At 37.0% G+C, this 16199-nt stretch overlaps 1 protein-coding gene across 6 annotated transcripts in view; it reads right to left on the minus strand.

Annotated features, from left to right (window-relative positions):
• Window positions 1–16199, minus strand: part of FBXL2 (F-box and leucine rich repeat protein 2) — a 56291-nt gene that overhangs the window by 26000 nt on the left and 14092 nt on the right. For 3 of the 6 annotated variants that reach the window (XM_054060303.1, XM_054060305.1, XM_054060304.1), the window contains exons 2-3: window positions 14844–14905; window positions 11450–11540 (exon numbers count right to left, since the gene is read on the minus strand). Coding sequence is in view for 3 of the 6 variants with exons in the window: in XM_054060301.1 (XP_053916276.1) it covers window positions 14844–14905 (62 nt within the window). In the remaining 3 variants the exon portion in view is untranslated. The remainder of the gene's footprint in view (window positions 1–11449; window positions 11541–14843; window positions 14906–16199) is intronic. The other 3 variants (XM_054060301.1, XM_054060299.1, XM_054060302.1) reach the window with 1 other exon arrangement.

The following is a 16199-nucleotide window of genomic DNA, read 5'->3' on the forward strand; positions in this document are numbered from 1 at the left end:
CCAAAGAACTATTAGTGATGCAAACATAAGGACAGACATTCTCAGAAGCTATGAAACAATTTATAAAACCTTGTTGATAACATTTATTTTGATAGCATCTATCTTGTCATTTGAACACCCATTCAGAAGGTCTGCCCTCTTACTTTAAGAAACTTAGCAGGGTTTTATGCACAAAGCACACACTTACTGTGCTCAGCAAGATTGCCGGACTGTTCAGATGAGCACTGAAAGTGTTCTCTCAATTGAAAGCAGCATTTATATCAATGACTCACCATGATCCCTCTTCTGAAGTCACCCTTCCCCTCACCATGAGGCAAACAATAAAAGATGGGAGTGTGGAGATGATGCTAGAGAGCTGCAAAAGCTTCTTGGCTTGTAGAAGCTTCCTCATAGTACTGCTGTATGAGTGCAATCAGAGAACAACAGAAGACAAAGCACAAAAAGCAGATTCTACATTTTTTGTAACTAAGAAAGGAAGGGTTGTGACAAACTATTTCATGACAATACTCTTGCCTAAAAGAAGCAAGTGACATGCTTTAGAAGTGATGTATCAAGTTCTACTGAAATAAGAACTAACAGAAGGAACTGTAAGATGCTGAGGATGTGGGGTTTTTTATAAGACCCCACTACTCTGAGTTGTCTGGCAGTCTATCTTCATGTCTGATTTTTGTTCTAAAGAAGAAACTTTCTTGCAAGGTGGCCTAACCTATTATTCTCGCAAAATCAGAAATACTATTGCTCAATTAAATATTATGATAGGTAAGAGATACCAGTAAATTCTTTGACAGTCCCCAAGAGTCATTTTGCCACACTTTTTCCACACTTCTCTATTTATTTACCCTTTATGGTACAATCTTACACGCAAACCACTAAAACACATTCGTTTCTCTACTTGCAGTCTCTTAGAACTGCTAGCAAACACTTAGTGGGTCAGGGAAGCTGGCCAACAAGACACAAGACTCTAAGGTTTAAATTAATTTGAAGTCTTTAGAAGATTTTGAATTTAGAGACTCTTTAAGAGATTTTAAATGCAACCAACAAACTGAGATTGCCAGTCATCTGTCAGCATCAGACGCTGGTGTTGTCTGGCGCTTAGGGTGAAGGACTACATCAGCAGGCACTTGTTATTTTAAAAGTGGAAAAAACTATCAAATAGAGCACCTGATGGTTGTATTGCACATCCCTCCTCTATGAACACAGCTATATTGATGGAAGGTAATGCAGCCAGCAGGAGGATTAATTTCGACTTAAGTCTTTGGCACAGATTACTACAGGGAAACTGGAAATTAAGTTAATAGATCCACAGTAAAGCTCAGAATCATCTATTCCGATTTTCGGTGTCGCAGGCTATTAAGTTCTTCGTAGTTATCCTGTATCAAGCTCAAAACAGAGAATCTGATTACAAACATCCGGAGCTCTTCAAGAATTTTCATCCCTAGGCACACAGCACTCTGGACACATGACTTATGAGCTTGGCCTTGGAGATCCTTGGACGTTAACGATACCTGCAGCACATATGAGCTTCATGCCAAAGGCATGGAGAGTTGTACAAGCTCAGTTCCTCAACTCCTTTATTGTATTTGGCTAAAGCCTAACTTCCAGAAAAGGATCTATTCTTCATTTGAAAGTCTTTAAAAGATGGAAAAATCACCACCTTCTTGGTGGCTTGTTCCACTGGTTAATCACTCTGTTAAAAGGCTTGCCTTATTTCCAAGGTGAATGTCTGACTTTCAGCTTTATGCTTCTTTCTGCTTTTCTTCACCAAATTAAAGAGTGCTGTAGCAGTTAGTACTTTCTCCTCATCGAGTTTTAAAGCCACTTATCATGTCATCTTTAATTCTTAACAATCTTTTTACTTCAGTTCTTTAAATTTCATTTACTCTGCACATACTTAATTTTTCCAGTATACTTCTTCAAACATAGTCATCAAAGCATGTGCAGCATTCAAAAATTTATTAGTATCAACAAAGCCATACACATGCAAAATATTATTTCACTAGTACGATTTTCAGAGCCATTTCAGGCCACTGTAACAGCTTTTTTGACACAGCATCAGACAAGAATCTTACAGTATCTCACCCATTTCACTCTGACACCCTCTTCTGGGAGTACGCACTCCAGACCACAGCTTTCTGTAGCATTCCTTAGTCCCATAAATCTATCCATGTAAAATTATTCTGTAAAATTAATTTTGCTTGAGCACACCCCAATTTATCACATTATTCGGACTACCTTAGGAGTACCTTGTCTTCACAGTAGCTTAAAGTTACAGTTCTTTTTGTGTCATCTGTAACTTTTATCTCCAGTGACTTCCAAAGCAGTGATTTTCAAAGTGTTAAACTTGAAAAAAAGAAAAAATAATGATATTTGGCCTACTCATCAATTGCTGCAACAACTGTTCAGCAATCCCGAATTCCCTTAACATGCACAAGGCTACTTTTAAAACAAAAAGGTCAAATGTTAAAGTCAAATGCCAGAGTAGAAACATGTAATTTTGGTTGGTAAAACCACCCAATTGTTTAATCTCAAAGAATGTTATTGTCCAATCACTTATTTTCCACAAAACGACAACAGCAGTCGGTTATATTCCTCTCTCTCAATTTTCTATTGAACACATCTATGGTCAGTTTTTCCACTGCATACCGAGTATGAGGCTGAGTTTTCCAGCCATCTCTCCCTTGCCTAGTTAAAAGTGTTACAGTCAGGATTCATACTCTTCTAGTTTTCTGGGATTTTCTTCATACCCAAGACTCATCAAAACTCACCATAAGAGAGGCAGAGATCTCCTGAGTAACCTTTTTTTAAAGGCTTTTTCATGTAATTCATATGATCCTTCCAACTGCCAGAAGTGACGATCTATAATCTCTGTATCTCCCCATGTATCTCCACACGTTTCATTGTGTGCCATAAACAGACTGTCCTGTGTCTTTCCAAACACAGAGATGGCTGACTCCTAATACGTTGTTTCCCTCCCTATGGAGCCATGGAAAGAAATAGCTATTTCTCAAACCCCAACACTGCGCAGTGTACCACCTACAGAGTGAGAAATGAAACCGTGAAAGAGTCAAAATGCTTCTCTCTCGCCTTTGTAAGGCCCTTCCCAATTCAATGACATAAGGGATATGCTTTTGCAGTAACAAACTGGCAATTACTCATTTTAAGTATTCTGACACAATAATATATGGATTGATGAAAAGTGGATAACAAAATGCATACAGTAAGTACCACACACGCATACCATGACTTTTGACCCAAACCCCTAAATTTGGTATGACAGAAATATTTGATAATTTCTAAAAAGTTTCAGCAATAACATAACTTAGGGCTTGTTTTAATAACTTGAGAATGGAATTCTATTTCAGAACTTCTATTTTTCATGTCTTTTAAATTTATAGTGGTTTTGCACAAGAAGAATGGTGACAACCTGTATCAAAATGAAAACAAAAATAATGAGGATAAATGCATGACTGAAAACAGTATATCATGTAGATAATCTAGTCAGAAGATCCTTTCAACTTTATCACATTATCCAGTTATTACAAAACAAGCATATGACAAATTTGTCTCTACTCTAGATCAGGAACTTCTTAAGGATGGGACTTCATTATTGATTTGCACAATTCCTTGCATAGCAAACCTGCCCTCATGAAATTCCCTTACATGCTACTTGAGTGTAAATGCAATGTGGAAGAATAAAGCCTACACACACGAAGAAGTATAACAGAAAGACAAAATACAGCTTTTACACACTTGATTTTCCTCTTTTAGGAAGTTTTTCTCAGCATTTTCTGAAAGAATGATCAAGTATACCCTGTTAATGAATGACAGAGGAAAAGAGCATCAGCCAGTCTCTGCTAGCTACTAATTACATTTGAATACAGCCAGAAAGTCTTGCAACCACCACAGACATAACCTTTTCTTTCTCCTAAAATGTCATATTCATTAAATACTAAGCATTATTACAATTCTTTATACACGTTTGTGTATGTATATATATATACACACATATATAGTTACAATTCTTTGTATAACATATATGTGTTTCTCCTCTCCCTTCTTCCTCCATGTTACACAACACCCTATTGAGGTATGAGGCACGTCTCTGTAGTCCAGCACCACATACAAACCACTACTTCTACTACTACAATAAAAGCATACAGGCTAGAAAACACACACATAGGCTGAGTAATTTATAGCCATAATCAGTAAAATTCTGCATGCATAAATCTCTATACGATTAAATTGTCAATACTAGTGTTGGTGGCATTCTAACCTTCACCAACTTTGCAAGTAGGAACCTGCTTCACTAGCAAATTTCAGCAGTATCTTATTCAATAAAACTCCTTATTAATACTTGTCTTGGAAGTGTAAACAGTGAGGCATAGCAAAACCTTAAGGAGTCTGGCTATTTTCTATTTAATTAAAAAAAAAAAGAGTATCCTTTATCTTATTTCTGTCAGGTTTGTTTTCAGTACCATGTCACGGAAGACCAACAAACACCAACTTCTACATGAATCACACATTCACTGACTCACCTAATGCTTGACTTTTCAGGCCTATTATTAAAATAAATCCCTTTTTTCTACAGATGTGCGACTTCATGACGTAAAGCACTTAAACTAGAACCTGTGTGAGACACTCCAAAACTTTCAGTAACTTTTACTCCTGCAATTTCCACTGGTAAACCACCCATGCTAAGATGCCTTTCTCAACAGATCTACACAGCAAGTCTTTCAGTAAAAAAAGGGGCACAAAACCCCCATTTCTTCACAAGCCAAACCTTTTATTTTGCTGAGATGATTATTGCCACACACTCTTTACACAAATACTAACAAGTCCAAAAGAACAGGCTACCTACAAGATGCCTAACACCTATTTTCAGTTGAAATATGTCAGCTTTCTCCACAAATAATCAGCTCTGCTGGATTAATTTTATAGTTACAGGACACCTTCTAACTTTTTACAGGCTATACATTACTTGCAATACAAGTGGATCATAATACTTTCTCCTTAAAAAAATAAATTTTGCTTATTTGTAAAATATGACCATATCTAACACAGTTGCAACATTTTCAGTATGTAATTCTCTAAGCTCCCAATGATAAATTCAAGAACAGCCAGTTCTGCTTCATTTACCATCAAATATACAGGATACAGCAGCTACGTTATGTGGCAATTTCTTTTGCAGGGTCAGTTATGTAGCTAACAGACAGAACTATGTTATGCAAATTATGAAGTAACTTTAGTCTGAAAATGAAATATAGAAGATAGCACATGAATGCATCCCTGTTGCATCTTTGATTTATTTACTTGGATATTATGGATGAGTAATGCAATTTAAAAGGTCATATTTTTGTAACCTTTCAGAAGTCAAATTAAAGACTCAGACACAAAACTTACACGTACAAAGTGTCCAAGAAAAGGTGAACTAATGAAAAAGATTTTATCTAATGTTTCACAAAAGGTCAGATATATGCTAGAATCAGTTTCAGCATCCTTGCTTAGCTCAGTTTCACTCAAAATAGCTGTTCACCTAAATTTTGAGCAGCTGCCTCACTGCATTGGTTATCTCAATTCATATAATAGCAAGACACAAGACTCAAGTACAAAAACTGTAACAACTGTTATTAGAAAAGAATCTTAGTATTTAATATCATTAAGTCTCTACTGATACTGGTTAGGAATCTCACTGTGGTACTCCCAAAAGGGAAGCAGAATGTTTCAGAATTCTTTCTTTTCTATTAGTTTCTCTCTTTTTTTCTTCTTCACTTTTTAAATAAAAATCCCTTCTCTCTTCCCAAGACAATATTTATGAAATGGCAATTAGTATCTTTCAAACAAAAGAATGAGGAAAGTCATGTGTCTCGCCTAGAAATGAAGTGGTAACAAGCTAAGAGGACTCCCAACATCCCCATATGCACATCAACAACTCCACAACAGCCTACACGCCTTCCTAAAACTGGAACATTTGTAGAGCGGGATGATCCAGGTTTCTAACTTTAAAAGCTCCGTGGATTGTCCAGTTTAATCACTTCTTGTAATTGCTACATGAGCTACAATGTTCTGCAGTTTCTAGAACCCTGCACATTCCAGCTCATATGACTCTCTAGCTTCGTTAGCAGGATTTTTATCAAAGTTTTAGCTATAGATGCTCTTATGTAGAGCACACGCTTTTATTCTGTGTGTGTGTTTTGAGGGTTTGTTTTGAGGCATCAACCAGCAGATGGAATTCTGTAAATGTAAAATGGAGCTCAGCTGAAGATTTCAAATTTACAGACAAGCAACTGCTAAATGAGAAATGAACTGCTACTTATGGGCAGTCAGGAATCGATGCAAGGTGACATAGAATGGGGAGGATACCTCACACATAGCCTGGGAGCCACCTGACTTAAAAGTGGCTTTGCAGAAAAGGACCTGGGGGTCCTGGCGAGTGCCATGCTGAACATGTATCACGTGAGAAGGATTGCGGGGGGATCTTATCAGTGCATATTAACATCTGGCACGAGGGAGTGACAGTGTGTGCGGGTGTCTGTCTTTTCTCCAGTGGCAGAAAAGAATCAATACACACAAACTGAAATATACAACGTTCCACTTAAACAAAAGAAAAACCTTATGTTTTAGTTTTTCTGGGAGCATTGCCAAACACTGGACCATGCTGACTAGAGAGTTTATCAAGTCTCTATGCTTTGAAATATTCTAAACTCAACTGGACAATGCCTAGAGCCACCCTGCTCTTGCTGGGACTGCTTAAAGCAGAGGAGTTAGAATCATAGGATCATTTATGTTGGAAAAGATCTTTAAGATCATGGAGTTCAACCGCATGCCTAACACTGCCAAATCCACCATTAAACCATGTCCCTGAACACTACATCTACATGACTAGATGATCTCCAGAGCTCACTTCCAACTTCAGCTATTCTATAACTTTTGAAATATAAATTTTATTTTTATGAAGTGATTTTATGAAGTACAAATTTGGCAACTATAACACATCTTACTAAATAAAAGCAGCTAGCCTAATGATTAGTTCAGAGTGGTTTACATTGCAGCCCATGGTCCCAATGCAATCTGCTCGCCGTTCCAACTATCCTATGGTCTATCTTGTCCCACAAGCCAAGGGATTATATAGTTTGGGTACAAACCAGTCAAAAATCAAACAAACACAACCCGCCACAGTGGCTACGTAGAGACGTAGAAAAATAACATGATGCCTTCGTGGTATGTAGCCTAGGAATGCTCCATGTGCTACAGCCATAAACTTTATGGAATCTTGGGTAGTCACTAGCTTAGGATTTTGTAGACTTGATCCAACCTGTAGCTTTGCTACTGGCCTGAAGGATGACCTTGAACAAAGACTTCTCTTACTGATGCATGTATCAGGAAGACACAGATAAGAAAGCTTACCTCTTCTGTAAATACTTGAAGCGACAGACAAAAAGAAGTGTAAATATTTGGTATCGTTGTTTAAGCCGTCTAGCACCAATATCTAAAATGGCATTATATATTTGTAGGGAGTTAAGGCATCTTTTGGATTGCCTTTATGTTTTGATGGCACTTCTAGCATGAAAATGAGGAAGAATGACATTTCCTCCCTGCCTCCCAAAGCTCCATACAAAAAGCATGTCTTCTTTACATCACTGATACTACAGAACATTTGGCTTTGATGATTTCTTAATCAAGAGATTGAGTTTAAATAAGGCTCCAGCTTCAACGTAAATAAAACTCTAAATGAAATTAAGTCTTGATTCATTGAAGAACAGATTCTGAAAAGAAGCTTAATAGCAAATAAAAGAAAAATAAAGTGAAACAAAATAAATGGTAATGTATCATTGCAAGACTTGTGCAAGTCATTGCTATATCCCCTTTAGCTGTTACTCTTCCTTCAAATGCTTGTTATTTACTTTTGTTTGTTCCAGCATGACTGATCCTTTGTCATAAGCATGTTTTTACGGAGAGATATATGTACTTGAGCCAGGTAATGTTGAAGCACTCAATTTATGAGGAAGTCCTAATTGTTCATGCAGAAACATTAAAGAAAGTATTTCCTTTTCACAGTTCACAAATCTTACTCAGTACTTTCACAAAAAAAAACCTCTCCCCCATACAAAACTCCTCTTTTGCATTAACACAGTACAAAAAAGCACCAGCATGCATTTTTATCCTTGTGTTCTCTGAGCCTCACTGACATTTTTAAAGGAAATCTATCTGAAACATCTCTGCCCAAAACATCCAGTTTTACGCCTACTCTTGCATTTGTTTGTGAATAAAACCAACTCACTTAACTATATTAGAGGGTGGCAGCTACTTACTCCAGGCCAAACTTAATTGATCACATAATCATCCACAATGTTCAGCATCTCATACAAAGAATCCAGACAAAAGCATACAAAGCAACAACTGCTGAGGCAAAGAACTGAAAAACAAAACCTGCATCTGGATCTATCTTGGCAATTATTTCATAAGCAGACAAACAATACATGCAGCAGTGTAAAAAAGGGTCAATACAAGACCTTTTCCATCTTCTGAAGAGGGCATGCTGACCACCAAGATATTGAGTCTTTCATTTTCTCAGACAAAGCACAAGTTCTGTCCTTAATTTGAGGTAAATCACTGGAAAGTTGTAAAAACTATTCCTACTTCAGAGTACTCGGAAAATTCTCTAACAAAAGCTGATTAATAAGAAAATTGCAACTTCTTGCATTCTCGATGTATATTTGAAGTTAGATACACTATCTTGAAGGCTGGAGGTACAGAGAAACTAAATGACTACCCAATTTAACATTGGGTAAATCATGTAGTAGTGCGATATAATTTATCAGTTGCTGCTGAAACACGTAAGAATGCCGAGAACACCTAGTAAGTTTAAATAGTCCTAAAGAATTACCATTTTGTTGCTTCCCTGACTAATCACTTTCTAGAGGCTTTATCTTGTCCACAACCTGTGGACTTCTTTTACTTAACTGAAGCTACTTGTAAAAGGCACTATTAGACTTGCCTTTACAGAAACCATAGATTTGTGTACATACACCGAAAGGAAATCATAAGCAAATTCTATACAATTAATTGGGTCATAATATGTATGAACGCAGTTTATGTACTTGTATCAGTTTAGTTGGTTCTGATTCTAAATAGTTATACAGACTTGGCAGACTACTGTAGAGGACTCCAAACAGGAGCAAAACGTGGTCTAAAATAAAAATAAAAGAATGCATGCGCTTTATAAAACTGGAATGTTTTCCTGAGATTGTCAAACACTGAAAAGCAGTCTGCGCTGCTCGGGGTAAAATACTGCCCTATTTAATTATACAAATCCTTGAAGTGGGGAAAGTGAATCATGTTTGAGACGATAGATCTTTTCCTTCAAAACAAATACGCTGTTGGTCTGCTTACTAAATTATTACCAAGAACAGTTCCAGATACAAGTTCGTATTTTTCAGTTCTTTCACTCATCAGTCAGTATGTTGTACTCTCTGATACAGCAGCCAAATTTCACAGCTATCGTGGGCAACTTAAGTACCTACAGTACCTGGCTAAGAAACACCAATGGCATTATGACAAATTCTTGTTGTAGCATCTGGTGTATTTCATAGAATCATAAAGGTTGGAAAAGACCTCTAAGATCACCACCACCGTTACTACTAAACCACAACCTGAAGTGCCACGTCTATATGTTTACTGAATGCCTCCAGAGACGGTGACTCTACCGCTTCCCTGGGCAGCCCACTCCAATGTTCACCATTCCTTCAGTAAAGAAATTTTTCTTAATGTCCGATCCAAACCTCCTCTGATGTGACTTCAGGCCATTTCCTCTCATCTTACTGCTAGTTGTTTGAAAGAAGAGACTAATACCCACCTCACTACAACTCCTTTGATAGCTGTAGAGAGCAAAAAGGTCTCTCCTTAGCCTCCTATTCTCCAAGCTAAACAATCTAAATTCCCTCAGCCGCTCCTAAGAAGACTTGTGCTCCAGCCGCTTCACCAGTTTTTTTGCCCTTCTCTGGACACGCTCCAGGTCTTCAATGTTGTCTTTGTATTGAGGGGCCCAAAACTGAACACTGTATTCGAGGTGTGGCCTTCCTTTTCTATTTCCCCCAGAGTTAAGCACACAGATGGTAAAGCACCGCTTCAACTATACCAAATACTATGTTTAACTTCATAATTTTTCTTCTCTACAATAATGAACAGACTAGAAGAGGAGCAAAAAGCAGCGTGCAGTAATAAAAACAAAGAATAGAACCATGAAAACATATAATAAATAACTTATTAGCCAACTCACAAGCTGCATGTTCTTGCATACAAGAAAAGCTGATGCTGGAACACAACTCCTGGGTTCCTCTCCTAATTTGAGTCCCCAAACTTTACTTATCCTCTTTTAAATCTAATTGAGCAGTCAGATTTTGAGTCTGATGACTCAGACTTTTTATTCAAGTACATGCACCCATTACGTATGGTTTATAGCAGAACTCATAATAGCTTCTACATTTGTGGTACGATTTATGAAGTTGGGACTTCATAAGCAGAAAGGAACTGAAAACTGTTCAGACAGCCAAAGGGAATAAACATATCTGTTCCTGAAGCTTGCCAATTCCATGCAAATCTCACAGCACAGAACATTAGCAGTTGAAGTATAAAAGAACAAATGTCATCTGTGCTTCTACATGCCAAAAGTAGTGGCTAGACCACCACTTCCAAACCTGTATTATTATAAGTTTTTATCAAGCACAAAACTTAAAAAAATTTTTTTGCAAGCTGTTGGAAAGTCCAAACATTCTAATATTAATTACATAACGGTTTTTCGTTTCCAGTGCTCTTCAAACTCATACTGTAACTTTAAAAATCCATTTGTTTCTTCCAGCAATTTACACAAAAAAATAAAAATTGAAGATTATCATCTTCAAGGCTGTGATATCTTACTGGAAAAGCTGTTACCATTAAAACTGCAATAAGCTATCTCTGATTTGATTTCTAATTCTTCTGATGATAGATAGGGATTTGTTAAGTTTAGACACCAATGCAAATCCACAGCTAATGCACTGTATAATCAAATTATGCTTTTCCATAAACACAGGCTAAGAAAAAAAAATAAAGCTACAACTGACTGAAAACATTGTTTAAATTACATGATCTATAATACATCTACAGGATTCTTATTTGAACATCACACAAATGAGGATTTATTCAACCTTTCACTTCTTATAATACATAAGAGCAGAGGGAAAGAACGTTCCTTGCCAACTGGCAAAATAACAACACCGCAGCAGCTAGCAGGGGTGATACTTTCTCTTTTAGCGTGAACAGTACTACAAATCAACATTTTTAGAAGCAACCCATTTCTTCCACTGGAAAAAGAACCCTACTCAAACAGTACAAAAAAAAGTAAACGCCCATAAACCAGAAAAAGTTACAGATTAAATGCTCTCCCACTCTCCAACCAAGCTAGTCTACCTACCTCAAAGTACAGTCCCTCCAAACCAGTGTCCTCTTCAAAACCACCACTGTCCATACTACTCAGATATCGTCTTCCTCTTCTGCCTAGTTATCTAATTGAGAAGGAACAAACATCTGGTTTTGCATCCTTTCAAACCAGCTTCCTGTCTGAGAAGCTGAGGGTTTCAGTCATTTACTTAAGTGTAGGAGATATTCTGTACGAAATTCACAAGTGGCATGAAACTGCCATGAAAACCTTCCAATCTAATGTCGCTTGTAATAACAATAATAATAATAGGAGGAGTAGTAATATTATTATTATTATTAATAATAATAAAGAACTCCAGTATAAGACCAGGGGCTTATTTTGTTCAACTATAGAGTACGCAACTATAGCAACAAATGAATAAGAGTGGCAGTACTTCCTAAGTCTACCATCAGAAAAAGTTCTCTCCACTTTAGAGAAAAAATGGTTTGCTTGTTATAGTCAGATCACAGACGTTTAAATACTTGACACAAAAGACAACAAGACCAATTCTCGCAATGAAAGAAATCGTTTACTCTTCATTTCCAGACATTAACCATTCTTTTTCATGTGTCAAATTTTATGCTTTTTTAAAAAAGAGCTGTAGCAGTTTCCAACAGGAACAAACTAAGTGCACTTGATGATACTTTCAACAGTATTTACTATTCACTGTGAGCAAAATGTTTCCACTGCAACTGACTTACTCTCCTTTTAATTAAAAGATAGACTGCATGGTTAATATAGTAAAAATAGGATATTAATTACACTCAGTGCAGCAGTATTTAATCTCTCCTGTCATAATCATATGGCAGGACAATTGTAAAACATATTATAGCATGAACATAAACTGTTTTATGTGTTAAAAGATATTCAGGCTCAGTCTTACAAAGGCTTTTATTGTGCAGGAGCATTAAACAAATTCCCCACTGAAAATCCTTTAGACAGCCAGGTTTGAGTCCCTACACTTCCCTAGGTACCTACACTCTGCAGGGAATAGAACTCAGGCCTATGCCCCATCATAACATGCCCCCTAACACAATCTGCCTCTGAATTTTTCTCTGCAGCAGTACAGTTTCAAAAGTAGGTTTACAGAGCAACTCTCCTACCCACCCCCTTCCTTTCCATTCCAAAGCCCTGATGGTCAGCACAATATTGTGGGTGTACTGAAACACTAGTTCTTTCTCGTTATTTGCAGACCATCACTGAAGTCCCAGCATTCAGGATGAGACCATTATGATCTTTACTGAGAAAGCTGACTCCCAATTCAGTCTCTCACATCAACTCTCCTGGCTACAGCTGCAATGCTGCTTTGGTAGATGACTGAAACTGCAAGTACGTGCAACTGCAAATACGTGTACAAGAACTAGATGGCTGGCTGAACTAGTTCTGTGTGTGCTTGGCCTGGGCTATTTTATATTGTCGTTCTAGCCCCAGGAAGCTCTTCAACCACACTGTTAATGTAGTGGCAGTGCCTAGGTGCATCACTTCCTTCGTTGGTTAAATTCCAGGTGAGCCAATATATCCTCCAAGTTCCTCACTAAGCAGTTATCTTGAATAGAAGAGCTAACAGCTAAGCCACTGGTACTGTTGAACTACTTGCACATAGGTTTTTTTTCCTGCCCAGTTCTTTAAAATGTCCTATATAGTAAGACGTGTTGAAATAAACATACTGCTAGTGAAACAGAAAAAGCTACTCCCTATATAACATTTTAAAGTATTTACCAAATTTGGTGTTGGAATACCCAATTCAGGAAACTGATACCTACAAGTTAGATGCAGGAATTCTTACAGTAAACCTCAACACATTAATTTTATAGATGCTACTCACATAATCAGGAGACACAATAACTTGGGAATTAAACATCTTTACAGTTTCACAGATATTTTCTTTCTACCCTACAATGAAAACTGAGGCATACTACATAAACAATATGTTCTTTCAAAAGATGTCTTTACTGTCTCAGTGCCCCATACTTTTCACTGTCTAAACCACACCAACAAATTCTGTTGAATTACATAAATGGGATACTTTGCATCTATTACAGTGAAAAGGACAGTCATCTCCACAGATATTTGCAGAGTTCTACTGTTAGGAAAAAAGCACTTGCAGGTTATGATTCTTTGCTAAGGAGGCAGCATTTAAATTGAATTTTATCTTGTGGTTCATGTTTTGCATTAAGTGCAACAAACTGAAGTTATTAGAATTTCTGTTCAGGGTATCATCCAGTGACGCATCCTTTTTAATCGCATTTTCTAAACAGTTCTGTGAGTCTAATTTAGAACACTGTCACCATATAGAAAGAGTATTTCTCAACAAAAATGAAAATCCTTTTAAAATTCAATTCCTTTAACAATAGGCTGCTGCTTTACTATCACCAAGAGAGCACTGTGGTAGTACAGATACTAAAAGAACTCATAATGCTTTATGAGCACTTTTCTTCAGACACAAGATGCAAAACACCATTATTTGAGACATACTGCTACTTCAAGTGAAACAGGAAGAAATGACATACATACAAGCTAACCCTAACATCTCTTTAGCATTTTAATATGAAATCATGTTAATAACATCATCACTAAAACCTGTAATTGCATCACTATATGGGAACACCTCCCCTCACCCTTTCCAAGAGTAGACTGGAATAATAACAATATGCAGGTACAAAAGATATTGATGAGCTGGTTCAGTTCCAGCTCTGAAGTGGCCCCATCCAGTTGTGCAGTATCTCCACATCTGGAAGTTTACGCTTTGCTTGAAATCAACTCTCAACAAGAGAGAGCATGAAAACATCCGTCACGGTCCCAAGCATGGGCTGAACTTACTGATCTTGGTGCTGTAGCTAATTCCTGCAAAGGGGATCTACTTACACACCAGCAAGCCAATGAAATTTATGACTAGCTGAATCACTACAGTGGGAAAAATCCTCCTGTTGTTTCTACCTCATATAACACTGGTACTAATGGAAAGAGGCACTGCTTTTCACTGCAGAGACTTTTTGAAAGTGTTTAAGTTGAATTTATATTTGATTTTGTTATTACAGAGTTCATGACACACAGAGTGTGAACTACATTAGAGAAAGGATTACAGGCTCTTCAGACATTGCACAGTTTGGAAGAGTTGACCACACTATACACTACAGCTTTTTGGACACTGTATTTCACTTCTTTTTCTGATATGAAAGTAAAAGATCTTCCATGTTATTGTATAATTTGAACATATTAAAACAAATGAAGACTAACCAAAAGACAAAAAGTTCAAGAATTCCAAAAATTAAATCAGGTAATGTTGCTATTTTTTTCAAGACAGTAAATAGTTCTTGGTAGCCTGTAAGCCACAGAAGCAATATACGATCCTCAGATTTTTACTTCTTAAAACATCATGTATAATTACCTTAAAAGAAGTTCTTTTGGTAGTTTTTTGTTAATAAGGGCTTCATCATTATTTGAGAAAACCTGGAAACAGAAATAAAACACATCAATTAGAAAGACCAACAAGAAAAACTGCTCTCAGAGAATTCTTTCCCCTTTATTTAGGTGTCTAGTTCCTTTAAATTACTGTCGATATCAAGTTTTCAACATGTGAGTTGGGAAAACTATGAAATTATTTCAATACACGCAACCGGGCCACACCCATGCATACACCTGCTCTTCCCTAGTCCTAAGATTTGACTGCACAAAAATTGTGCAACGACTTAATAAGTATTAAACAAGTGATCAGAAGCCACATGTAGAGCCCACAAAGCAGTATTTTAGGCAGTAGTAAAACTTCTAGCAATAGCAAGACATGCACAAGCACGCACTAGTTTTATGGTCCTAAAATTGTCCCATTACAGAAAATAGAACCTGGACACTTTCCACTTATTCAGGTCTCTTCCTTCACTCTTTACAGCCTAAATTATTTGGCCCGGGTATGTGAATATGGATAAAATACAATAACAAAGATTTAAATAATTTACTGCCACAGATATGACAGCAACTGCTATATAAGCAAGCGAAGTGCCTCAAGAAATGCTACACAAAACCCTCAAAATACCTCTCACCCAGAAATTCCTATTACTAACATATCTCCTAAGAAAAAGTAGAGAGACTGAAAAAAAATGCCCAAGGGAAAAGCAGGCAACACTAAAATTATCTAGGAAAATGTTTTGCAAATATAGAAAAGGATCAGTCAACAGCTAACTAGAAATACTGAACAAAGGAGACAGTGACCAGACTTACAACTGACTGTAAATACTTTGGTTTGAGAATTTTTGCCATAGGAACACAGCAGTAAACCAAAGAGAAAATGATTCAGAATGGAAGGAATCATGGCATAGACTGGAGGAAGTCAAAGTCACAAGCACTCATTTCCACTGTAGAGAGAAGACTTTTATGGAATCCATTCGCTGTCCACATTACCAGAAACAAAAGGTAGAAACAGAGAGCCAAAACAGTCAAGAGTTTTCTGAATGCTAAAAGGTAAATAAGAAAACCACACAAAACAGAACCATGAAAAACAACTGGAAGGCATCTTTTCCCTGTCCTTCACTAATATAACGTTCCTGACCCAAGCATATAGGTATTATCCCCATCCATCAATATGTATCACATACTTGGTGACTATTTGGTTTGCTTCTTGGTTAAAAACAACCAACCAAACAAAAAAACAAATAAACCGCAAGACATCAAACAACCACACAAAAAAAAGAAGAAAAAAGGAAGTAGTAGTACCATCAAGTAAATACAGAAAAACTCAATATACGCTTGG

Source organism: Cuculus canorus, chromosome 2 (assembly GCF_017976375.1).
Source record: "Cuculus canorus isolate bCucCan1 chromosome 2, bCucCan1.pri, whole genome shotgun sequence".
Lineage (NCBI taxonomy): Eukaryota > Metazoa > Chordata > Aves > Cuculiformes > Cuculidae > Cuculus > Cuculus canorus.